This window comes from Lepidochelys kempii, chromosome 10 (genome assembly GCF_965140285.1).
Source record: "Lepidochelys kempii isolate rLepKem1 chromosome 10, rLepKem1.hap1, whole genome shotgun sequence".
Classification (NCBI taxonomy): Eukaryota; Metazoa; Chordata; order Testudines; family Cheloniidae; genus Lepidochelys; species Lepidochelys kempii.
Genome location: NC_136389.1, coordinates 39,850,037 through 39,876,818, shown reverse-complemented (window position 1 = coordinate 39,876,818; position 26,782 = coordinate 39,850,037). Strand labels below are relative to the sequence as shown.

Sequence of the window (26,782 nt, the reverse complement as noted above, 5' to 3'; positions counted from 1 at the left end):
CTGAGCTATCCCTCCCTCATATATCAGAGCATGTAGCAGAGTCCAGAGCGTGTGCACGCTCATACAGGTACACACACACACACACACGGAGGAGGGCAGAATTCAGGGTTGCATCTATTTGGTTTTTTCCTCCTCCACAGACGAATGGACTGCAGGGGGGCGGGCAAATCTCAATTTGAGCTACTGCTCTGTAAATCCAGAGCAGTTCTGGAGTCGCTCCAGATTCACACCAATGCAATCAGATATTAGAACCTGGGCTGTGGGCTTCACCCCCTAGGCCTCAGCAGCTTTGGGTGTCAAGAGAAGTCAAGTTTCACCAGAAACAGCCAGGGGGGACAGGGAAACCTACAACATTTAAAGGAAACAGGTTTTCAATAGCAGATAATCATGCAGTAGTGTTTGGGAAGCCAGATTCACCCCCACAGAACCCCTGGCAGGCAATGCCAAGCTGCCCAGGCCCTGTTTCTCATTTAAATATGGCAGGATGGCTAGCTAGGTTACTCCGTTCCCAGGTTCCATGTCCAGGGACAGTCCAGGAGTTAGATCCCTGCATCAGATGTGATGCACAGGATCCTTAGGTTAGCCTCAGACAGACATTCCTTGTCAATGACCCGGATCCTGCCAGAGTCATATTCCCCAGGAGCACCCCACTGGCTTTACAACATTGGGCCCAGGGGAGGACATGCCCACCATGCGTAATGCCAGAACATGGAGGGAGCAGTGTATGTTGGCTCCAGGAGGGGGCTCTCGTGTCCTTTACCTGGATCGAAGGCCTCGACGCCCCGATTCAGCAGGCTGAGGTCCAGCTGGCAGAAATGGACAGCATTGTAAAGTGCAGAAATGAACATTCTCCAGACCCCGGCCAGGACCCCCACCAGGACGTTGATGGGGAAGAGCAGATAGGTCACGATGCAGAGGGCTCGCCTGGGGCAACGAGGCAGAGATGAAACAATAGGGCCAGGAGGCCAAGGAGCCCACCCCACCATGACAAAGAGCCACTTGCTGCAGTAGTGATGCCCAGCGTTAGTCCAGCATACAGCCTGCTAACCCTCCCCAAACTTTCCACACTGCCAGGCTGCTCAGGGAAGCTGAAGGAGGCTGGCAGTGGAGTTTCTGCAGCCCCTTTGGTCCTCCGGGCATCTCAGAGGACTTTACTGACCCTCCTGTCAGTGACCACACAGACAAACACAGCAGCTTTTAGGAGGCTAGCAAGAGCTCACAGGCATGCTGGGAAGTTAGACCTGGTTTCAGGGAGGGAAGGGTTGTTGGCCACTGCGCTCGGGTAGTGTCCTGGGCTCACTGCATGAGCTCTCAGGCCTGTGTTCTGCAGGGGACCAGACCAGACAATCAATGGTCCCTTCTCGCCCTAACATCTCGGGAAAAGATAAAATCCCCATTTGTTCTTTACTGGAAAGGCAAGACCTTGGAGTGGTGATCACACAGGCCTAGGGATCCTGAGACTTGGTTTGAGGTCCATCCACTGGCTCCACCTCAGCAGCTGCCATCCCCTCTGACAGGGCGTTGGGAAGCTTCACCAGTGTTGGAGATGTGGGGGTCCTTGGATGGACGGCACTGCCTCATGGGCTCACAGCGAGACCAGGAAAGCTCTCAAGCCTTGTGGTGAACACAAGGTAAGGCATGCTTGGGGGAACTGGAAGCTCAGATGCAGCTCCGGCATTTCATACAGTTCAGCCCTGTGTCACCCGGCATACAGGTTTGTTCAAAACCACGTGCACCAAACCCAGACTAGGTGTCCTACAGCCCCTGGGACCAGAGACAAAACAGTGTGCATGTTTAGCTACTCAACACCCCTTCACCTGTTGGTCAGCTCCTTCTGCAGGTGGTGTTTCTCTAGGAAGTAGAAATGAGCAAGCAAGTTCTGCATGACCACAGCAAGCACCAGCGTCAGCCAGAACGGCCTGGGCGGGGGAGAAGACAAGGAAGGGGCAGATTCCAGTCAGTGGGTTTGCCTGACAGTTCTTCATAGAGCAGATGATCTGAATGTTTGGGCCAGATTATGGCATGGCCTGGAGGGGCCAAATGGGGGGCAGGAGAGGTACAAGAGCCCAGCACATGTGCTCAGGGGCTAGACAATTTGCAGCCCCTATGATTATGAGAGCACAGAAATTGCCACTTGCCAGCGTCCTCTGGGGAACAAGCGTGAGTGAATTACAGCTCCCTCACAGTGGCATTGGCCTGCCCTTGGGAAGGCAACAATGCTGCTACCCCTTAGGAGCTCCTGGGGGCAGGGCAGCCCTGATCCTCAGAGCTTCACAGTACAGTCTGGCCCTTGCTGACTTGTCTGCCCAGTATTATTCCATAGTACCTGCCACTGGAGGGTGAATCAGAGCTTAGAGCTAGGGGAACCCCAAACCATATTTTGATGGTTTGCCATGATGGCCCTGATTTGGCAGAGAATGTGGATGGGGAGGAGAAGGAAGAGAAAGATCACCAGGCCATTAAAAGCATCCATAAATATCAGGGTCAATGCGGCCAGTGTTAGGCCCAATCCAAGCCCCAGGATCAGAGCAGCCCTGAAAAACAGACTTTGGGAAGCTTCAGATCTGGAGCCCTGCTTCCAAGGTCAGGCCAGTCTCTCAGCAGCCTCTGCATGGGGTCCCCAAAACACACAATCAGTCATGGCTGTGTGAGAATTGTAGCCCATTCCTTCAGCAGGCAGCAAGGGCCTGATTTTCAGAAATGCTGGGCACTGGACAAGTCAGTCTCATGGGTGCTCAATGCCTCCTGCACAAGGAGGGAGCTATGCAGGGTAATAATCAGGATGGTGGAATAATCTTTCATTTAGCTTGGAGTCCTTGCCTGCAGCTGGAAGATGGAGCTCTAGGATTGCCACCTGTCTTAAATCCATGGGACAACCCCAGCTTCGCCAGAGCTGATCCTATTGTGCAGAAGGGCAATTGAAGAGCCCCAAATATACCTTCCCCTTCCCCCATGGCATTGTATTAGGATGCAGAACCGCAGTGATTTGTGGATGGAACATCCTGACATGATGCAGCTGGACTGTTAAGTTTGTTTCTTCAAGGACAGCTAGTTAGTTTGTCTTTATCACTTGCCCACCTGAGGTAATTTTGTGGCTTGACTGAGTATCCCATTCCTTATCTCCTTAGCCCAGAGCTCCCCAGTGCCTCCTGCTGGGTCTGAAAAGCACTTACCACATGTTCTCCAGGATTTTAAACAGATGCATATTTGTGCCTGACTGGAGTGGAATGACCACTAGGAAGGTGAAGCCCACGGTGCAGACAAAGAAAATCACTTGCTGGGTGAGGAGACCTTTGAGAGACAGAGCATCAGCCACAGTGGAAGGGGTAAAAAATTGCCAGGAGAAGGGTGGAGGAATCACTATCAGTCTCTAGTAAGTGGGCGCACAGCCACGGAGGGTGTTAAAACAGACATTTCCTCTAACCCTATTTACTCCCTCATTTATGTTCCTCAGAGCTGCACCATCTTTCCAAGCCCCCCCTCCTTTACACACTACATATCTAGACTGGGGTTATTTCCAAGGAGCCTAAGTGAGTTAGGCACTCTGTTTCCATTAAATCTAATAATTGAAAATCTAAATAATTGAAAATCAATGGGAACTGGCCCCTAAATCACCTACATGCTTTTGAAAGTCCCACCCTATGCACCTAACTCCTTTACACTGCTTTAAAAATAAAAACCCTCAACCTAATTCCATTGACAATCTGTTACTTCCCCTCCCACCTATGTGTTAACTTACTAGGTCTACTCTGTCATGTTCACACTCACACACAATTCATTATTGGATTTAATTGGGGGTCAGCATTTTCTTACCATGTGGCTCATTAGTCACATAGAGAAGAGCCAGCTCTGGGGTCTGGAACTGTGATTTCTAATAACAATCACACCAACACCAGCAGGGTCCACAGGACCAACGATTCATTAACCTGATCTAAGAGGTAAGCAGCGGGATACCGTACATCACACTGCTAATTCATTCAGCTCACCAATGTAAGGACATTAAAACTAGGAGTTCAGAAAAGCGTCATATTCCCAACATCAGGATATGTGACTCGTGTGTGTTCTTTCAGGTTCCCTAAGGCAATCTGCCCCAGCCCCCGTGCAGATTGCGATGGCTACAAGCCTGCCACTTCACTACTAGGGAAAGTGCAGCTTGACAGCCCTGCAGACTGAAATCCACCACTTATCTACCAGTCAGATGTGGAAGAGGCTGGGCAAGCGTCCCCTCCCACTTCTGCAACACATCCCATCTGACTTAGAAGGTTACTTTTGCGTGGTGGGAAGGGAGTTCAGGCTCCATGGCCAATGCAGCCCTTGGTCTCACTGCTGAAATGGCCAAAAAGGTCAATTAGTGCCTGTCCATTATGTTCAACCTTTGTTCTTGTTCCATTTATCAAAGGTTAATAGGGGTTTAGTATAGTGTTACTAAGGGTATATCTACACTACGAAATTAGGTCGATTTTATGGAAGTCGATTTTTAGAAATTGATTTTATACAGTCGATTGCGTATGTCCGCACTAAGTGCATTAAGTCGGCGGACTGCATTCTCACTACCATGGCTAGCATCAACTTACGGAGCAGTGCAGTGTGGGTAGCTATCCCACAGTTCCCACAGTCTCCGCCGCCCATTGGAATTCTGGGTTAAGTTCCCAATGCCTGATGGGTCAAAAACATTGTCGCGGGTGGTTTTGGGTACATGTCGTCAGTCGCCCCTCCCTCCGTGAAAGCAACGGCAGACAATCGTTTCGCCTTTTTTCCATAGGCACCATACCACGGCGAGCATGCAGCCCGCTCAGCTCAGCGACACTGCTGCTGTTGTGTCTTGGGTGCTGCTGTCAGCAGATGGTGCAGTACGACTGCTAACCATCATCATCCACCGCTTCTGCTGCAACTCTGCTCTCCTGCAGCTCGGGGGATCTGCTCTGGTCCTCCTGGGTGCTGCTAACCGTCGTCATCCACTGCTTCCGCTGCAACTCTGCTCTCCTGCAGACGCCATACCACGGCAAGCATGGAGCCCGCTCAGCTCACCGTCACCGCTGCTGTTGTGAGCACTGTAAACACCTTGTGCATTATCCTGGAGTATATGCAGAACCAGGCTAAGAGACGCCACCACGAGGAGGATTTTGATGAGGACATGGACACAGATGTTCCTGAAAGCACAGGCTGTGGCAATTGGCACATCATGGCAGCAGAGGGGCTGGTTGATACAGTGGAACGCTGATTCTGGGCCAGGCAAACAAGCACAGAGTGGTGGGACCGCAGTGTCACAGGTATGGGATGATTCACAGTGGCTGTGAAACTTTCGCATGCGTAAGGCCACTTTCCTGGAACTCTGTGAGTTGCTTTCCCCAACCCTGAAGCGCAGGAATACCAAGATGAGAGCTGCCCTGACAGTTGAGAAGTGAGTGGCAATAGCCCTGTGGAAGCTTGCAATGCCTGACTGCTACCAGTCAGTCGGGAATCAATTTGGAGTGGGCAAGCCTACTGTGGGGGCTGCTGTGATCCAAGTAGCAAGGGCGTTCTGTTATCAAGGGTAGTGACTCTGGGAAATGTGCAGATCATAGTGCAATGGGTTCCCTAACTGTGGTGGGGCGATAGACGGAACGCATATCCCCATCTTGGCACCGGACCACTTTGCCAACCAGTACGTAAACCACAGTACATAAACCGCAAGGGGTACTTCTCAATGGTGGTGCAAGCACTGGTGGTGCAAGCACTGGTGGATCACAAGGGACATTTCACCGACATCAACGTGGGATGGCTGGGAAAGGTGCATGATGCTCGCATATTTAGGAACTCCAGGCTGTTCGAGCAGCTGCGAGAAGGGACTTACTTCCCAGAACACAAAATTACCATTGGGGATGTTGAAATGCCAATAGTTATCCTTGGGGACTCAGCCTACCCCTTGCTCTCATGGCTCATGAAGCCTTACACACGCAGCCTGGACAGTAGTAAGGAACAGTTCAACTACAGGCTGAGCAAGTGCAGAATGGTGCTGTTTGCTGACTAGGTCAGACCTCAGTGCAACCAACATTCCCATTGTTATTGCTGCTTGCTGTGTGCTCCATAATATCTGTGAGAGTAAGGGGGAGACGTTTATGGTGGGGTGGGAGGTTGAGGCAAATCGCCTGGCATCCAGGTTTGAGCAGCCAGACAGCAGGGCGATTAAAAAAGCACAGCTAGGCACGCTATGCATCAGAGAGGCTTTGAAAGCCAGTTTCACGACTGGCCAGGCTATGGTGTGACCGTTGTGTGTGTTTCTCCTTGATGCAAATCCACCCCCCTTGGTTGATTTTAATTCCCTGTAACCATACCACACCCTCTCCCCCCTTCGAAATAAAGTAACTATTGTTTTGAAACCATGCATTCTTTCTTTATTAATTAAAAAAAAAGTGAGATAACTGACAAGGTAGCCTGGGTGGGGTGGGGTGGGGGAGGAGGGAAGGACAAGGCCACATTGCTTTTTGTAACCACACTACAAATCAAACTGTTTGAATGACAACCATCTGTTGCTTGGGCCATCCTCTAGAGTGCAGTGGCTGGGTGCCCAGAGCCTCCCATCCCCTGTGTTCTTGGGCATCTGGGTGTGGAGGATATGGAACTTGGGGAGGAGGTCCGGTGGTTGTACAATGGATGCAGCGGGGGGTCTGTGTCCTGTTGGCTTTCCTGCAGCTCCACCAGATGCTTCATCATGTCTGTGTGCTCCCCCATTAGCCTCAGCATCGCCTCCTTCGTCCGCTCCTTGTGCTCCTGCCTCTGCTCTTCGCGCTCACTTAATGCTTTCCTGGCGTCTAACATTGAATGCCTCCATGCATTCAGCTGTGCCCTATCAGTGCGGGAGGACTGCATGAGCTCGGAAAACATGTCATCACGAGTGTGGTTTTTTTGCCTTCTAATCTGTGATAACTTCAGGGATGGAGATGATGCGGGAGCATAGAAACATTTGCACCTGGGGGGCGGGGAGATAAAAAGGGAGAGTAAAATTTAAGATGATACATTTCTGAGAACAAAAGGGATACTCTTTCACATTGAATCAAGCAATTCACAGCAGACAGCACATGTGCTTTAGGTACAAGGTCACATTTTGCCTTTTATATTGAGTGCCTGCTGGTATGGTGAGACATCACACACAGCTGGGCAATAGAATTCAGTTTCCAGGCAGCCATGGTAAGGCACAGGGTATGCAGGGTTGGCTTCTTACGCATAACGTGGGAATGGTTTCAAACTGCAGTGCCATCCTTTCCCATAGCAAGCAATGGGTTGGGTTTCACATTTAAAAGGAGGGGCTGCAGTTTTTGGGCAGCACACACCTCCCCCATCCCACCGCGTGGCTATTCTCTGGGATGATCCCTTCACCCCTTCCACCGCGACAAGGCAAAACAGCCCAGCATGAACAGGATCCTTTTACTGTTCCCTTACAAAAATTCCCCTATTTCAACCAGGTGACCATGAATGATATCACTCTCCTGAGGCTAACACAGAAAGATATAGACCACATGTTGCTTGAATGCGACCAAAACCCAGGACCATTTGCTGCCACGCTTTGTGCTGCAATGATTCCAGAATACTTGCTAGTGGCTTGCTGTGGTAAAGTGTTCTACCATGGAGGACGAAATAAGGCAGCCCTCCCCAGAAACCTCCTGCAAAGGCTTTCAGAGTACCTCCAGGAGAGCTTCATGGAGATGTCCCTGGAGGATTCCCCCTCCATCCCCAGACATGTGAACAGACTTTTCCAGTAGCTGTACTGGCTGCGAATGCATCCCAATTCTTCAGGGCAAATCAACCATTAAACACTATTGCTTTTAAACCCTGTACTGTAGTTACAAATGTGCACTCACCGGAGCTGCCTCCTCTGGCTTCAGGGTCGGAGATCCTGCCTTCGGAGGGTATTGGGTCCAGGGTGATGAAAAGGTCCTGGCTGCCAGTGAAAACGGATTCACTGCTCGCCTGCTCCACATTCTCCTCCTCCTCATCAACAAAATCCTTCTCCCTGTTGCATGAGACTCCCCCCTTGCAGGTGTCCACGGACAGTGGTGGGGTAGTGGTACGGTCCCCCCCTAGAATGCCATGCAGCTGATCATAGAAGTGGCATGTATGGGACTCTGACCCGGAGAGCCTGTTTGCCTTCTTTGTCTTTTGGTAGGCTTGCCTGAACTCCTTAACTTTCATGTGGCATTGCTGTGTGTCCCTGTTGTATCCTCTCTCCATCATGCCCCGTGAGATTTTGGCAAATATATTTGCATTTCCTCTTTTTGCTCAGAGTTCTGCCTGCACAGATGCTTCTCCGCATACAGCGATCAGATCCAGTGTCTCCCTTTCGGTCCATGCTGGAGCTTGTTTGCGATTCTGGGGGGACTGCATGGTCACCTGTGCTGCTGAGTTCGCCATGCTGACCAAACAGGAAATGAAATTCAAAAGTTCCCGGGGCTTTTCCTGTGTACCTGGCTAGTACATCGGAGTTCAAAGTGCTGTCCAGAGTGGTCACATTGGAGCATTCTGGGATAGCTCCCGGAGGCCAATACCATCAATTTGCGTCTGCACTACCCCAAATTTGATGCAGCAAGGATGATTTTAGCGCTACTCCCCTCGCTGGGGAGGAGTACAGAAGTCAATTTTAAGAGCTCTTTAAGTCGGCGGAACGGGGTTGGTTGTGTGAATGCATCCATTTTTAAATCGACCTAATGCAGCTAAATTCCACCTAACCCCGTAGTGTAGACCAGGGCAAAGTCTGCTGGATTTGCCAAGGGGTCAATAGATTGCTCATAACCATGTGTAGCTTCTTCCGATAGGCTTAATGCCATCTATAAATATACCCTACTTATGTCTGGAACATGCTCATGTCATCTATTAACCAGGGCTGCTCAAAAGATTTTCCATCAGAGGGGTAACCAGGCCTACTAAATAAGACTGGGGGGCATTTTAAACAAAGGATTAGTCTTCCACAGAAGATTCCACTTTTACTGACAAACCGAACTATTTCCACTTCCGTATCCTGGTGTGGTGCTTCCTGAGTGCTGCAGTTGGTGTCAATCCTGGCAGTTGCATTAACTGTGAGTGGAGCTCTGCCAATTGACACCAGCTGAGGAGTTGAGCTTATGTATCTCAACTATGCCTGAGCATTTACCTAGAGCCTGTGAAAATTCGACTCTTCCCTCCAAAGCCCCAGCCCATGACACCGTCTCTTAGGCCTAAGGACCAACAGAGTGTTTGGTTCCTCTTTGAGGAGGAGTTACCCAAGCAGGCGAATGCAGTCTGGAAGCTGGCAAAGCTCATCCAACAGACCAGAGCCTGTTGGGAAGGGCAGAGCATCTGGGCACGGCAGAAGACATCTAGGACAGCCCCTCGGTACAAAGCCTTCAGATTGGCCCTGTGGAAAGAGAGGCCAGATAGACCTTTTGTACATCCAAAGGCAGCATGGGAAAGGTGTGTGTAGGAAAGGCATTTTGGTTCTATGACCAGGGTTATCCCAACCCCTGAAGGAGTTCAGGGCAGATGGGTAAGCAATAAAGCTAGTATGAAGGAGAGTATGTAAGAGTCCCTCATTCCACGCGCAGGCCCAGTCTCCCCACGTTCCACTATCTGGGGAGATCTCAGACAGGGAATAGGGTGGGGAAGACGCAGAAAGCTCTCTCTAGTCCACCGTGCTGAGGCTTGGGAACAGAAAGTCAGAAACAGGCTCTCACCTGTGCATCACCAGGGACCTCATCAGCATGGAGAAGGTGAGCAGGCAGGAGAGCACAAGGGAACAGACATAGCACACTGTAAGGGAGCAGACAGAGACAGCTGTCATTTGAACCAGAGCAATACAATGGATTGTGCTAGATCCAGAACTGGACCCAGCTACTGCCCACCATTCAATGGACTTTCCCCCCTCACATCTTCCTGACACTGGATTTACAAGTTTATTGTGACATTTTCATTGCTACATCTCTAGTGCCAGAGGGGCAGAACTGGATGACTTTGGGCTCTGTTTATGCAATCACTGCAACATATGCAAGGGCAGCATCAGGCTTCCCAGCACTGTCCTGTTAGCACACTTCCATCCTGCCCCAGAGGGATCTCCACTAGCAATCCCATTCAATCCTTGGCCACCTTGCTAAAATTGGAGGAGGGAGGCGTGATTTGGTGGCTGCAGTGACAGCCTGGTTTGGTGGCTGCAGTGACAGCCTGGTTTGGTGGCTGCAGTGACAGCCTACAGCTAGGTCATTAAAGACAAAAGTCCATCCGTCCTGGGGTATCCAGTCTCAAAACTGTGCCCAGCCACTCCAAGTCTCTTTCACCCCTCAAATCAAGCAGTGAGTGACTCCCAGGGCTCGCTACCCGGAATCTCCTTCTGGGTCTCTGCCCCCCACCACCCCAGCCTGAGTTAACTATGTGATCTACCCAGCATGTGACTTCAGTTCTTTTCTCCACCTGAAAGATGAGCTAAATGTTACAGGTGGGACAGAACCTATCTCCCTTTAAAGGGCCACTCACCCAGAGACAGTCTCCATAGTCATTACCAGTCACCCCAGTTAGCCACTCTCTTCCCACCCTCACTCCCTCCCCAAGCACTTAGTGAGTCTACAAAAAGAGTTAGACACATTCGAAATGTCACAGCAGAAATCAGCCAGCAGAAGTGTGAAAGGAATGACAGGCTGTAAAAATATCTTTGGAAGGGGGGAGCTGGGATGTGGAGAGAGATGTCAGAAAGACAATCGCAAGTAGGATTTTTAATGTGTCGCTGTTTGCAAAGAAGTGCTGCCATTGTTCTAAGTGCATAAAGGAGAGGCTGACTGAACAAGGGGAGCACCATGCTAGCCAGAGGCAACAGGGCCAAGAGCTCATCTGCCTGTCCTCCTTTCCCAATTAGCCAATCCCCCACCCCTCCACACCAGGGCTTTGTAGTTACACACTCTAGAAGCCATCTGTTCAATTCCAATACATATCAAAGTCCCCCTGAACAATAGCATCTGTAGCATGGAATTGCTGGCTGTGGATACATTTCTCCTCTTGCCCCCCTTCCCTGCTTGGCATTCACAGCTCTCTTTATTTGCTGGCACGAGACCAGGGTTTTCTTTTCATGTCTCCATCTCTCTGCCTTTTGCAGCAGCATCCACATTTTAGAACTTTGCTATGCAGCCTGGTGGGGGTTTTAGTGACCAGGCCTAGAAATTTCAGGCCTGGAAAGTGTCAGGAAAAGAGCTGACAGCTCCTGCTTTGAGTAAGAGGCACACAAACTATTTCAAAAAGGGCCATCTCACACTCTTTAGCATCCAAAACCCACTATGAGGCAAGGCAGAGCTGTTATCCCCATTGCATAGATGGGAAATAGGGGCAAAGAGAGACTAAGTGACTTGACCAAAGTCATATAGGGGAGCCTGTGGCAGAGGAGGGAATTGAACAGGGGTCTCCCAAGTCCCAGGTTACTCCCCTAACCTTTGAGCCATCCTCTTCACTCTCCAAGACTCCTTTCCCAGCAGCCCCATATTCCAGTTTCTAGAATTTCTTTGTGATTGGGACCCATTACCACAAACTGGAGGTACAACCCCTGCACTGAGCCAGCCCACATGGCACACCTGTGCACCTAATGCTAAGAGAAAGCAGGGGAAGAGTGTGTGTGTCGGGGGGAATGAATCAGAGGGGAGGTGAAGGAGAGACTTCAGACAGATCATAGCAAAAAAACATGCTCTGGGCCTTTTAGAAGTTGTTAGTGGAAGTAATTTTCAATGGAATCAAAGCACTATTAGGCACTCACCTCCCAGCGACTGGAAACTGGAGTCCTGTTACATTAATCTTCCTGGCATCCTTCCAGGGGACCAGGCCCCTTCTAAATTTCAAACCAACCTCTCGGAAAGACTCAGAGGACAGTGCAGCATTTCAGATTGTCCCAATTCCCATGACTATGCTTCGGTTTGAAAGTTTCTCCTATCAAACCCCTCCCACCAACACTACCACAGAGAGCCCATGAGATCAGCTATTGAACCCCAATTCAGCAAGGTATGTACATACATGCCTTACTGAAGCACTTGAGTAGTTTGACCCCACATATGCTTCTCTAGGCATGTGCTTCGATACCTTGCTGAACTGCAGTCTCAAGGCAGACTCACAGTCCAATGATGTCAATGAAGAAACTCCTGTTGACTTCTTTGGATCAGACTTTTGAACTTTTAATCTCTTACATCCAGGAACTTCCCTCCCAACACCAACCACACCTCACCTCCCTGCATACCCACAAACAATGGGATTAGCAACACGCTCAGGAGCAGGGACAGAACCCAAGATTCACAGTGTTCACACTCCTGTTTTAAACATTACATACCACTATGTAAGCCAGTCTAGCTGATGTTCACCGCACTGCTATGCAGGTGTCTCTATTACCATGGGACAAATGGCTCAGTGACTGAGTGGAGCCCTTAGTTATTTTTACTCATTAAAAGGAGAGAGAAAAAACAAACTGAAGCAGTTGTTGTCCTCTCACTCTGGGGAGCTGGGAATTTGCTTTGGTCTGTGCAGCTTTGCTCTAGTTGAAGAGGAAGAGTTGATACTTAAATGTTAAGAGGTCAGGAATTCTTTGGTGCATCTTGATCCTGAGGGTAAGTTTCAGTATCACAGACCTTTGCTGTCACCTAGACAAATTGCCTGTTTCTTGGGTAGTCTCAGCAGAGAGCTCCGGGACAGAGAAGTGTGTATAGTGTGGGGAGGAAGGAGAGGCATACAGACTGAACACCCCCTTCAAGACGTCACGCCAAAGCATGGCAGTTTGGAAGCTTTCCTTGCCATCCTCCATGCTGTACCGGACCTCTACACAGACAGCCCAGGATTTAGGCAGGGAAATGGGACTGGGATCATGGGCACCCCCAGCATCAAGCTTGACAGACTTGGAGAGACTCACCTTCCAGTGACCAAAGATAGTGTCTGACTGTGTTCAGCTCCCGCTCCATGTCTCCAGGGACACTCCCTGGGTTCTCTGAGGGCACAACACCAAACTGAACCAGCAGGACAGTGATTTCCTTCGTCATCCCTGCCCTCACTATCTGAATGTTGGGGACGAAGACGACGAGCAGCAGCAAGGCCATCTGTGAACCAAGAGCCTGGTGAGCGCTACAGACAGTGTGCAAGGGAGTGTGCTCATGCATGTACACCAGCAACCTGTTCACCGCCACTGTGGTAAACTCCCACCCCACAGCAGCTGCTGACCACATCCTGGACACTGCCATGGAGTGGAGGAAGCAAGGGGGATGTGGGTGCCAGAGCCTCAGACTCAATGGAAAGGTGACAGCAAGAAAAGGGTTAAAAACTCCAGTCTGTTATGCAAACTGGGACTGGCCTGAGGCTGCCAGGGCAGGAGTCCTCAGTTCCAGTCTCTCGCCCACTGCGTTGGCAGGAACACACAAAATGAACACCAACAGAGAGAGCTGTAGGCAGCTGTCATGTCTGGCCCTGCTGCAGATGGAAACCAGGGCTGTGACCAGAGTCTGGTCCTTGCTGAAGCTGATTACCCTGCCACAGCACAGTGACAGCTGCAATGAGTACAGAGGGGTGCTGCAGGCTCCGTCAGCCAGGAGTGACCCTTGGGACAATGCAGCCTGTCACTGAGGTTAATCCTTCTTGCCCCTGGGAGAACCCTCGCAGTGCCCAGAGCAAGTCACAGACTGGGTGGGATGGGTGCAGGAGCCTGGCAGTTGGATGGGGCTGCCCATCTTGCTTCCCCACTCACACAGAATGTAAGTAGGGCATGGGAAACAACAGGACAGGCTAGCACAGCCATCCACAGGCCCAGCAGGGGCATTGCTACAGGCTTACCTGGTAAACAGCAATCACGGCTGTGGTTACAGAGAGAACCAGCTTCAGAGGAACCTGGAACCCTGAAATCCCAGAATGACAGGGGGACATAAGAGACAGGAGACCAATTCCAGCCTGAGGCTTACAAGCAGCAGGGTGACAAGTTAGCAAAAGGCATCCATCTGGGCTTCCAATCCTTCACAGTGTCAGTCACTCTCACCATCCATCCAGTTTCATTATATCTGTTCATAGCTGTCTGACCCTTCTCCTTATAGACAAAAGCATCCCCACCACTATGGTTTCATCCAAGCCTTCCTCAGCACATCCAGATTCCACCTATCCACTCTGTTGATGCAACAACAGTCAACTGAACTGCTAAACAAGTACATGAGGGAAGAAGCCTAATAACACAGAAACCTTCATGCAATCTGGGACACAAGGTTGTCATGCCAATGGAGTTAGCACTCTCCCTGCAACGCCCCAAATTTCCTTTCACAAAGATAACAATTCATGCAAATTGAGTTGTGCATATTTAGTACGGCAGCTGCCTCGGCATAGATACTTTGAGAGAGAGAGCCAAGAAACAGTTACTTCATGTGGGAGGAAGTCTGGTGCCAGAGACCCTGCTATGCCTAAGAGCGCATCAGAAGATCTTGTCATACGGTACCTTCCTGGGGTGTGTAGATGTAAGAGCGTAAATACATCTGGGCCCTTGAGAGGAGACTTACTTTCCTGGAGCTGGAAGAGGAAGAATTGCGATGAGTCAGGTATGAAACGTTGGCCCAGAACAAAAACACTGCTTTGATTTTTAACATTTATCAATCAGCACCAGCAGCCTGTCCTTTTGGGTGGAAGTTCTGATGAAGCTAGTACACACAGTTCTGCCAATACACCTCAGTCCTGACTTGTAGCATGCACAGCCACTCCAGCCCCAGGCTCCCCATGCACAGCCCAGCCAGTGTATGTGGTCCTGAGCTTACCACCACCTCGAGAACAGCTTCCTTTCTAACAGTCGCAAGTAGCACTGTTCAGAGCAGCATTTCTCAACCTTTCTAGGCCAGCCACCCCTCATTTGAAGTCAAAATTGTCAAAATGCCCTTACATTTGGTATAAGAGTAAAGAAGTGTCAGTGATAACAAGAGTAATGGAATCCAAAGTCAGAATGGATCCAGTGGGATCGTCTAGTCTGACCCCTTGTATGAGATGGGCCATAGGACTGCCCTGAATTCCTGTGTGAACTACAGCATGATGGTCATGTATGAAACCCAGTAAAGATTACATTTACATCCATAATGTGTGTGTTTTGAGAAGGTGACAGAATACTTGATGTTGGAGGGTAAGGGTATGTGGGGAGGGGAGAGAAAGATTTTCTTTGCTTTAGACTAATGAAGTTTTCAATGTCTCACAAGTAAGGCTGTGAGTTTGTCACAGAGGTCATGGAATCACGGAAAGTCGTGGAATCTGTGACTTCTGCAGCAGCTGGTATGGCTGGCCTGGGGGCTGCCTGAGCAGCTCGGACGGCCCCTGGGCCAGCTGCACTGGCCGCTGCTGGGGCAATCTTGGGTCATCGCCCACCCCACCCCCCAGCAGGAGTTTGGGTAGGGGGCTCAGGGCTGGGGTTGGGGCACAGGAGGGGGTGAGGGCTCTGGGTAGTGCTTTGCAAGCTCCGACTGGGGGTGTGGGCTCTGGGGTGTGGTTGGGGATGAGGGGTTTGGGATGCAGGAGGGGGCTCCGGATTGGGGCAGGGGGTTGGAGTATGTGTGGGGGTTCTGACCCATGGCAGGGGATTTGGGTGCAGGAGGGGGTTCTGACCTAGGGCAGGGGGTTTTGGCTCCGGCCGGGCGGCACTTACTTCAGGTGACTCCTGGTCGGTGGCACAGCGGGGCTAAGGCAGGCTCCCTTCTTGCCCTGGTTCCACGCTGCTCCCAGAAGCAGCCGCCATGTCCAGCTCCTAGGCAGAGGGGCCAGGCGACTTTGCTCAGTGCGTGGTGCCTGCACCCACAGGCGCTGCCCCTGCAGCTCCATTGGCCATGGTTCCCAGCCAACAGGAGCTGCAGAGGCAGTGCTCAGGGAGGGGGCAGCACGCGGAGCTTCCCTGGTTGCCCCTGCACCTAGGAGCCGGATATGCCGGTCACTTCCGGGAGCTGCTTGGAGCCAGGGCAGGCAGGGAGCCTGCCTTAGTCCCGCTGCGCCACCAACCAGACTTTTAACGGCCTGGTCAGTGGTGCTGAACAGAGCCGCCAGGGTCCCTTTTCGACCAGGCATTCTGGTCAAAAACCGGATGCCTGGCAACCCTAGTCCCCCACTCTCATCCCCCAGCACCCGAGCCAACACCCCCCCCAAGCACCCATAGCATCCCCAGGCTGCCCCCCCACCCCAAGATTTAATCAGGGGTATATAGTATAAGTCATGGACAGGTGATGGGCCATGGATTTTTGTTTACTGCCCGTGACCTGTCCATGACTTTTACTAAAAATACCCGTGAATAAAACGTAGCTGTACTCATAACCCCCATTGTTTACTGACCTACCCCCAGGCAAGAAACACTGGATTAGAACTAGGCAGAGTTCCTGCAGAAGAGGAAGAGCATTGTTTTGGCCGTACCTTCTTTTGGGTGTTCTTTTGGCCAGGATAGTCTTCAGGTATTCATTATAATAGCCATTCCCTACAACCTAAAGAAAGCAGCACAAAAGCCCACTTGTTATTTGGATACAGGACACAGTCAGATGCCTGAATCAACGCCATGGTTCTCTCTCCTTAGGGTGGTTATCTACAAAAGCCCTATAGGTAGCCCTGTGCTCAAAGGTTTCTACCTTTGTCCAATTCTTGCTTCCCTTCTGTCCCCTGGCCGAAGAAAACCCTTCCATATATACATTCTTTAGGGAAAGCATTGCACCGTCTACTGACAGCCTCCGATATTGAATTCATTCAACACCTAGCATCTTTTTTCAAATAGAATCATTAAGCAGTTGCATTCAGCTATAGGAATAAAACTTCCACACCAAGAAGTGTTACACAATCCCCTTTTTAGATGAACAACTTTTATTGACATTTTGCAACAAAACATTTGAGTTAATCACTCTGGAAGAACACTGACTCATTCACTAGAGCCTAAATATCAATCTAGATGCGAGAATCACAGGCTCCAGCCTGAAAGACCATTTTGATACCAGACTGACCAAAAGGAAAACACTCAGTCCAATGCTAAGAAATACTGGGAGCAGGATTTAGGTGAACTAGAGGGTTCTTTAGACTAAATCCAGGATTTGGTATAACACTAAGAAATCTGCAAGGGGTGAATTTGTTTTGGTTTTGTTTGTTTGCTTGTTTTTGGTGGTGGTGGGGGGTCAGGGAGAGAGTTTGTGTTATTATATTTTTAAAATAGGTTTCCCCCCATATCCTCCAAACAAAGGTTGTCTGATCCTAAGGGATTATCCCCTACTGCCATGAAAACCTAGGGGGGAAAAACAATGAGACACCAGTTCTGGGCTGAATGGGACCCATTGATGCCTAAGCTTCTTGAGCTAAGGAGTTTACACAGAAGAGAGATTTTCTTTCTCTCCAAATACAGCAAGATAAAAAAACCCCAGAACCATCAAACCCACTGCCCTCTGGGGCACTCGTGGGCACAGCCAGTGTGCCAAGAACTGGCAGCTAGGATGGGGATACCTGGAGAACTTGGGATACAGAGGTGGCAAGTGGCAGGGGCTCAGCCAGAGGGAGCAGGTAGGGAATAGGCAGTACTCCCAGCAAAGGTTCAAGGATTAGCATTGACAGCACTTATGCTGAAGTAGGAGGGGCAGGCATTTAGAACAAGTTAGACCAATCACCTTCTTTCCTCAGAGCCCGGAATGATGGCAGCAGATGGCTTCCATAGCCTGGATCATTCCAAGACAACTCAAAATGGGAGCCTTCCCTTGCTGAACAACACCCAGCTGCTTTACTCTCATCACAGGAGGTTTGTTATGCACCAGAGGTGGAACAATTTTTATAGTGGGAATGCTGATGACAGAAACCATGGAAATCATGTTTTTTTATTACTATTTCAAGCCAGGGGGTGCACCAGCACCCCTAGTTCCAGCACCACTGTTATGCACTGAACTTCAGCCACACTCCTCTTACTCTGGGAGATATAGGGAAGGACAGGAGCACCTTGTGCATTTGTGGGAGCAACTAGAGTGCCAATGGCAGCATTAGAGGACTCTGGCTGAAGCCAAGTTCCAAGGGGTAGGATCCTGGGAGGTGACCAGGCACAACAAAACCGATGCATTAAGGACTGATAACTCAAGCTTGGGAGATGAGCACCTTCCAATTCCCCTTGCATGTAATGACACTTGGCTGGAGTGCAATCAGGATGTTGCAAGGAAAGAGGAAGTTCAGCATCTCAAATCCCTTTTCAAACAGGACTGATGCTGGATGTGGAGGAAGGCTGCCTGCTGGGCCTATGATAGCAGAGAGGAGATAAAATAGGAAGGTTTGTTTGCTTGGAAGAATAATTAAAAGTAACTTAAGTGATTGCAAGCCCCAGAGTAGGGGGTGGGTGGGAAGTGACAACACAGAACAGAGTTTACTGGAGAGTCAATAGCACTGAGTGAAGAGGCTCAGCAGGTTGGCTCAAATGAACTTATAAAAGCTTGATGTTCAGCTGACACTCTTAGGTTTGCAAGCTCATGGGGACATTGATTTCCTCTGCTTTCTAACTCTGGACAAGCCAAATGTGCCCCTAGAACAGCCTCTTCCCACCATTTCAGCTTCTGATCTTGGCTGGAGCCCAGAAGTAATGAAATACCAGGGGGGAAAGCTAATAAAATATTTGCAGAGTTTGGACTAGAGCAGTGGTTCTCAAACTGTGGGTCAGGACACCAAAGTGGGTTGCAACCCAGTTTTAATGGGATCGCCAGGGCTGGCATTAGGCTTGCTGGGGCTTAGGGCTGAAACCAAAGTCTAAGCTCTGCCACCCAAGGCTAAAGCCCTCAAGTTTCAGTGCCCCGCAGGGCGGCAGGGCTTGGGCTTTGGCTCCTGAGCCCGGGGCAGCAGGGCGTGGGCTTTGGTCCCCCTTCCTGGGGTCGTGTAGTAATTATTGTTGTCAGAAGGGGGTTGTGATGCAATGAAGATTGAGAAAACCTGCAGTAGAGGCTCTGTTCACAGCTTAGTGTTTAGTTAAGTCAGTTCCTGAAGCCTAACCCTACAGAAACACTCAGGGCCAGCTTTGCAGAGTCTGCCTCTGGTTTTCACCCAGCCATTTCTATCTGCTCAGCTGATTAAGCCTGCAGACAAGATACAGACGTAAATAGCCATGTAAGCAAGTGACGCACTTGGGAAGTGAGGAAACTGACTTACATGCACAGACAAGGGGTTTGTGCACACAGACAATCATCCCAGTGTGCAAAGTTGGATGCGGAAAGTGTGCCTTACAATTAGAGAACTTGGGTGGCCCCATTCGACCCTAAAGGCTTATCTACACTTGAAAGTTATTTTGGATTAGGATGGGGTGTGAATTTTAAAAAGTCACACAGTAGCTATTCAGGAGCAAGAAAGCGTCCACAAAAGGAACTACTGCAGGTAGTGATGATATATGCCATCATGTGCCAGCAATGCCCCTCTGCCATGTACATTGGCCAAACTGGACAGTCTCTACGCAAAAGAATAAATGGACACAAATCTGACATTAGGAATTATAACATTCAAAAACTAGTAGGAGAACACTTCAACCTCCCTGGTCACTCAATAACAGATTTAAAAGTAGCAATTCTTCAACAAAATAACTTCAAAAACAGACTCCAGTGTGAAACTGCAGAACTGGAATTAATTTGCAAACTGGACACCATCAAATTAGGCCCGAATAAAGACTGGGAGTGGATGGGTCATTACAAAAACTGATTTTACCATACTAATTTCCCCGTACTGTTACACTTTCTTGTCAACTGTTTGAAATGGGCCACCCTCATTATCACTACAAAAATGATTGTTCCTCCCTTGGTATTCTACTGTTAATTGAATTGTCTCATTAGACTGACCCCCCACTTGGTAAGGCAACTCCCATCTTTTCATGTACTATGTATATATATACCTGCTACTGTATTTTCCACTCCATGCATCTGATGAAGTAGGTTCTAGCCCACAAAAGCTTATGCCCAAATACATTTCTTAGTCTCTAAGGTGCCACAAGGACTCCTTGTTTTTACTGCAGGTAAATTTCCCTGTAGACAAGCTCTAAGTAGAAGGCCAGACAGATGTGGAAACAATATGAGAAAACCATCTGGCAGAGCGATGACCAGTCAAAAGCATTTAGTGACCATGGATTTCAGAGAACCAAGATCAGTACCTCAGGCATTTTCACTACAAAATGGGGATGATCTATTTCACACATAAAAATAGAAGAGACCTGCTATTAAGGAAAAAAATTAATACACATGGCATTTAAAGTATTGCAAAACTGATCAGTTTCCATGCCAATAAGACAATACACTCCAAAATGTGTTTTAAAAGACATAAAATACAGAGAATGGCATATTTCTTGAAAGTTGTCTGATTCATGCCACATTTTGTGTCTCTTCTATAGCCACATCTGCTCTGCTGGGCACATCTTCAGCTCTGATTACAGACACTAAAGTCTTATTCACTAATTAATTAGCTCACACACACGATCAAAATTTGAACCAATAACTAGTACATAACTGTTGCAGAGGAGTGGAACTAACATAAAAGGGGCAAAATTTATGTTTTCTACACAGTGCCCTTAGCGGAGTCAACACAGCATGGATTTGAAAGGAAGCTGCAGTGCATTACCTCTCTAGCAGTCTGTTTCTCCTGTGTGAAGCTCCTGACAAGCAGTACTGGATACCAAATGCTCAGGACTATGAGGCAGAGGATAATAGGAACATAAGATAGTAGGGAATAATACCTGTAAATCTGGGGAGAAGAGGACAGTTGCTAAGTGTGGTTATCACTTCATACTTCAGCACAAGCCTGTACGTACTATTCTATGTACTGTGACCTACAACTTCCTGCTCCTGTTGCCCCTCCATCCAAAGAGTTCAGATTCACAGTTTAGGATTCCTCAGATGCCTGCAGGTGCCCAGAATGCAGCAGTAGCCAAAAGCCTTATTCCATCTGCATTAGGTTAGGAGATTGCAAGGGCTCTGCTCCGATGTGGCCTACACTTCAGTTATCCACACCTTAGGCTCAAGAAGAGCCTGACTTGAGGCTTCACCGTGAAAGTGTCTCTCCCAGTTCCAAGCACCAGCCATTCATCCCCGCTCCCTTTCCACTTACCTGGAGATGTCTTTAGTAGCTGATATGACCAGGAAAGAAGAACAATATCCATGTTATGCATCTCATTTGCATTTACCTTGGACGACTGAGGGCAGTCCACTTTCTGCCAGATATGGACCACACAGTGGCACCAGGAGAGCAAGCAGCCTACGAAGTACCCGGCTCGGTGTCTGATTGTGGCGCATGCAATTAAAGGATAATAGAAGGCAGGGTAATAGAGCAAAGCCATGATCTTCCAGTACTCTAGACAAGGGGGTGGGGAGAGAGAAAAAACAAAATTGCAGAGCTCTCAGTACAAGGATTAATAGGCAAAGTGATGCCCTTGACTTGCATATTGGCTTAAGAGGAGACATTAAGCCACCCAAAGCTGGAGACTGGAAATCCAGTCCATGCTAATGGCATGCAGGGACAGCCAGCCATGGCACCTCTCTTCCCCTTGGCACCACCATCACATGAGGGCTTCCCATCAGCCTGCCCCATGCAAAATGCTCACTGGATGAGACCTTAGGGTGCTGCCTCCGCTTAGCAGAGTTTAACTGCCAGGATGCCTCCACTTTGCCATATGAAGCTCAGATGAACCGTCACTTTTTAGATCAAGGCGCTTCCCCTCCAGCCCCAGTTGGTTTTGTCTGGTTCAGTTCAGAGGAGCTCAGCATCTGCAGCTCCCATTCACATCAACTGGAGCTCTGGCTTCCCAGTGCCTCTATGGCAGGCCCCACCAGTACTAATGCAAGCCATGGAACAGCAGTACTAGGCAGGGCCTGACAGAGCACAAGGCTGCTTCACAAAGTTTTGCCCAAGTCACAACAGCACTGGCTTTTTCAACGGAGCCCTGCCCATCCCTGCTGGAGCTGCAGTCCCTTTCCCCGCTCCCCCAGTTGTAAAATAGTCCATTGTTAGCAGTAGCACATGCTGTCTGAAAATCTGGAGTATATTTGCACTGATCTGTGTGCAAGAGGACATGCAATAGATTGGCCAAACATTGCCTGGGGAAGGGCCAGGGGAGGCCCAACACATTTTAAATGTTAAAACAAACAAATTTATGCATGTGGGGAAAGGTAGCCAAAAAATGAAGACAGTTATTCAGGGTGTCACCCAGTTAGGGGAAAGCCTGCACTGGGTCTGAATGAGATCCCTGTGCCCACCTGGGACAGACCTGTGGGGACAGCCCTGGCTTCTGAGGGACCCAATGGACTGAAACAGCAAAACACCCGCAAACTTCAGAAAGGGAAGACCCAGCACCACCTGCATTACCTCGACTGCGTGGGGAGGAGCTGGCAATGAATGGCAGGGGGTCGGTATCCAGCACCAGCACACAAACAGAAGAGAAGAGGATTCCAAACACTGCTGCCACAAGCCCCTGGTGGCCCTCTGCCTCCAAGAAATTCACAGGGCTGCAACAATCAGGGAGGGTGGGGGGTAGAATGAGAATAGACAGGGTGCTCCTTACCCCCACCTCCCCATGGAGATCACCCTTCCCTCCACTGCAGACAGCTTGAGAGAGAAGGGCACAGTGGTTTGGGGCACCACATCCACCTGTCTCTGACACAAAGGGTAACCACTAGGTGCATCATACAACAGCTGGGATAGGGGAGTTACCACAAAGCCCCCATTGAATGGCCAGTGGGATGTACCTGTCTGTCCCATTTGCCAGCATGGCTCATCACCAAGATATCTGGATGGGTCCCCCATATCCTCTGTTTAGCTGGAAGAAACTGATCCCCAACCTGACCCTGGCACAGCCATACCCTGGGCTTCTCTGAGCTGCCCTAAGGACTCAGGTGGTTCTTCACGGTCATTGCTGAGTGTCCCTGTCACATTTGCAGGGAACATGGAGCTGCAACCTCTCTCAGGGATGGAAAATTCTTATTTCTACTGTCCCAAAGGCATGCATGGTGATTTATAGACTAAAAGGTGAGATCATGGGAATTCATGATCCATATGGCTCTGTGGATATGGGGAAAGCAGTGCATGTGATATACCTTGACTTTAGCAAAGCTTTTGATACGGTCTCCCACAGTATTCTTGCCAGCAAGTTAAAGAAGTATGGATTGGATGATTGGACTATAAGAAAGCTGGTTAGATCATCGGGCTCAACAGGTAGTGATCAACAACTCTATGTCTAGTTGGCAGCCAGTATCAAGCAGAGTGCCCCAGGGGTCAGTCCTGGGGCCAGTTTTGTTCAATATCTTCATTCATGATCTGGATGATGGGATGGACTGCACCCTCAGCAAGTTTGCAGATGACACTAAGATGTGGGGAGAGGTAAATATGATGGAGGGTAGGGATAGAGTCCAGAATGACCTAGACTAATTGGAGGATTGAGCCAAAAGTCATCAGATGAGATTCAACAAGGACAAGTGCAGAGTCCTGAACTTAGGATGGAAGAATCCCATGCACTGCTCCAGGCTGGGGACCAACTGGCTAAGCAGCAGTTCTGCAGAAAAGGATCTGGGGATTACAGTGGACAAGAAGCTGGATATGAGTCAGCAGTGAGCCCTTGTTGCCAAGAAGGCTAAAGGCATATTGGGCTGCATTAGTAGGAGCATTGCCAGCAGACTGAGGGAAGTGATTATTCTCCTCTATGCAGCACTGGTGAGGCCACACCTGGAGTATTGTGTCCAGTTTTGGGCCCCCCAAGACAGAAAGGATGTGGACAAATTGGAGAGAGTCCAGCAGAGGACAATGAAAATGATTAGGGGGCTGGGGCACATGACACATGAGGAGAAGCTGCGGGAACTGGGGTTATTTAGTCTGCAGAAGAGAAGAGTGAGGGGGATTTGATAGCAGCCTTCAACTACCTGAAGAGGTATGGAGCTAGGCTGTTGTCAGTGGTGGCAGATGACAAAACAAGGAGTAATGGTCTCAAGTTGCAGTGGGGGAGGTCTAGGTTGGAAAAACTAGTTAGGAAAAACTATTTCACTAGGAAGGTGGTGAAGTACTGGAATGGGTTACCTAGGGAGATGGTGGAATCTCCTTCCTTAGAGGTTTTTAAGGCCCGGTTTAACAAAGCCCTGGCTGGGATGATTTAGTTGGTGTTGGTCCTGCTTTGAGCAGGGGATTGGACTGGATGACCTCCTGTGGTCTCTTCCAGCCCTAATCTTCTATGATTCTATGATATTAGAGATAACAGTAAGGAATGATGAACAGGTGGAAGTAGTCAAAGGACAAGGGGGTGTCTACTGCACTAGAGTTTCTAAATAATTGCCCAAGTCACTCCATACCCCCTATTTAATGGCAGATCAGATGCCCTCCCCCACTCCAAGTTCTAGAACACAGATATCAAGGTCAGCTGGTAGCAAAGCTCCCAGAGTCACCTGGCATAACAGTGTGAGCAAAGGTCTGGGATCCTGGAGGAGGATACCAGTGGGAAGGGTTCCAGTTACTGACTGAATTTCAAATTTTCTGTGACTGGGGATAGATTGTTTAGTCTTCTGGTATCACAGTCAACCCCCGCTGCTGGGAGGAGAATGGCAACATCATTGTTTTGCACAAAGAGGTGCACAGCAGGGTTTCCTTGGGAGCATAGGCCTCTCTTCAGTTTGATTTTAGTCTAGTCTGCAGCCATCTGACCGGAACAGTGTTGGCCTAGACCACCAGGCTAGCCATCAGGGTTGCCACATGAATGGCAGAGTGACTCAGAAGCAACCATCCTGGTCATAGCTCTTAGTTTGTCAAAAGAAAAGCTGCCCCATGCTCTTAGGTCAGCCTGCTGGGGGAAGAGGAGTGGAAGGGGGGAAAGCCATGAAAGCAGTAAAGAGAAGAAGGTTCAGGTTAGGTTAGATAATGCTCCCAAGCTTTAAGATTCTTATCGTGAACTTGGAGACAGCTGAAAATTTTGACCAGAAAGAGCCTGATCCAGCCCTTCCTGCCTCTAGCCTGGGGTTTGAAATGCAGCCTTGAATTCTACACCTGCCATTTCACCTCCTAGCCTAGTTACATGCCATGCTGTAAAGTGCCAAGGTGCCAAGCTACCCAACAGCCGACTCTCTGCAAATCAGAACACTAGATATACCAAGGGCTAACAGGTGCACCCACAAAACTGTGCTCATAATAATTTTGGATGGCAAAATCAGAGACAGTTGAGGAATCGGGGTCATTAAGAGATTTCAGCAATTCCAGTCTGAACAGCATCAGGGAGTGCAGTCACATGAAAACAAATGTAAACCTCAGCCAAGGGAGCAGTGTTGTTAGATGAGTGCAGAGGTGTGGATATGGGGTTATTCTGGGTACCTCAGCAGTCCAGGTGCTCCATTCCAACAGCATTTATAGAGGCTCTTGCGTTTCACCAACAGAGACAAGACTATCAGCACGGCTAGCTGCAAAGAGAGCCAATGACAAATAATCAAAACAGTAAAAGTACCTATGAGGGTGCAAACCCCTGGCCCCATCTCTTTAAACTCTGGCCTCATGGGTGGATGTATGGGGATATCAGATACCCAGTGAGGTGTGCTGCTGTGCAAGAAGGTGCCAAACAGAGAGATGCTTATAGGTCTAAGTAACAGGGAATCAACAGTGGGCAATAAATCAGTCCCTGCCTGAGAGGGCTTGCAGCTCCCACATGCAGGTTGGTGAAGCAATAGAATAAAGGGCAGGAACACCGTTCGTGTGGCATGGAATGAACCAAAGAACAAGAAAGGGAGCTAGAGCCTCAGCTGATGTACGTCTGTAGCTCCCATTGACTGTACTGGAGGCAGGCTGATTTATACACACTAGCTGAGCATCTGGAGATTGGTGATCTCCAGAGAGGTCCAAGGGAGTACCCAGTCATTTGGGTCTTTCTCCCAACATTCCAAACTTCGGGTGGTGGTGACCAAATGTCATTACCAATTAGTGCCAAGTGAGTGGCCTAGGTGAAGAGTTGCGGGCAAAGAGGATTTCAGTGGAGTTCTAGTGAACAGGCGTCTATCTTGCAAAACTACTACTGTTATTGGCATGCTTCCTGGGAACCTCTGAAGAGGGGCCAAAAGCTGAGTGGGACACAGGGAGCAAATTACACTAAAAGCGACCCATTGGGCAGCAAGTGGAAACGTGAAGTACAGGCTGCAGCAGAGCATCTGTTCTTCTGATAAGCTAGGGACTTTCAGCACCTAAAGAGGTGCTTGATTGATAGCTCTGCTGAGTTAAACCTCAGGCACTCATATCACACTCATGAGCACAGCTCACAGATTAAGGCCAGAAGGGCCCTTGATGATCATCTGACCTTCTGCATGGTCCTGGCCGGAGAAGCTCCCCCATCCCCCAGTAATTACTGCCTCAACGACACAGACAAACGGATGTGACTTCCCTCAGAAGGCTGCACAAACCCCAGCCTCATCCAAAGATGGAATCTCGACAGATACTTACAGATATAGGAGCCATGCAGGTGTGATAAAGATGGTTGGGGATGGTGGGATCGCAGGCTGGGATAACACTAGGAAACTTACTGAAAGAAGAGAAATAAAGCCACTCAAAATATATTCATTACATAAAGGAGGAGCGAAGACTTAGGAAAATCAAATGTAATGACATGCTGTGCCTAGAGAAGCTAGAGGAGAATTCTGCAGTTGTGTTCTTCCAGCCTCAAGGAGAAAGTATATTTTTTATTCCCCATCGTTTGCCCACTTGTGTCAATATCTTAGCCATGCCTACAAAAAGCTTGCCTTCTGCGGAGCAGCCCAGGGGGATGCTAGGCAGATTTTACATAGTAGTTTAAATATATTCTACTAATGGGAAAGGATCCGTATTACAAAAGGAAAAGCAA

The 26,782-nt window shown here is 49.3% G+C and overlaps 1 protein-coding gene across 5 annotated transcripts in view; it reads right to left on the bottom strand.

Annotated features, from left to right (window-relative positions):
* STRA6 (signaling receptor and transporter of retinol STRA6) overlaps positions 1 to 26,782 on the bottom strand; it is a 54,546-nt gene that overhangs the window by 2,316 nt on the left and 25,448 nt on the right. For 3 of the 5 annotated variants that reach the window (XM_073363070.2, XM_078854627.1, XM_073363071.1), the window contains 14 exons: positions 26,386 to 26,464; positions 25,273 to 25,358; positions 22,294 to 22,433; positions 21,116 to 21,282; positions 20,554 to 20,676; positions 16,369 to 16,436; positions 14,432 to 14,502; positions 13,786 to 13,847; positions 12,875 to 13,058; positions 9,684 to 9,759; positions 9,234 to 9,367; positions 3,174 to 3,291; positions 1,818 to 1,919; positions 761 to 924 (listed from right to left, as the gene is read on the bottom strand). In XM_073363070.2, the coding sequence (XP_073219171.1) occupies positions 761 to 924; positions 1,818 to 1,919; positions 3,174 to 3,291; positions 9,234 to 9,367; positions 9,684 to 9,759; positions 12,875 to 13,058; positions 13,786 to 13,847; positions 14,432 to 14,502; positions 16,369 to 16,436; positions 20,554 to 20,676; positions 21,116 to 21,282; positions 22,294 to 22,433; positions 25,273 to 25,358; positions 26,386 to 26,464 (1,574 nt within the window). The remainder of the gene's footprint in view (positions 1 to 760; positions 925 to 1,817; positions 1,920 to 3,173; positions 3,292 to 9,233; positions 9,368 to 9,683; positions 9,760 to 12,874; positions 13,059 to 13,785; positions 13,848 to 14,431; positions 14,503 to 16,368; positions 16,437 to 20,553; positions 20,677 to 21,115; positions 21,283 to 22,293; positions 22,434 to 25,272; positions 25,359 to 26,385; positions 26,465 to 26,782) is intronic. The other 2 variants (XM_073363072.1, XM_073363073.1) reach the window with 2 other exon arrangements.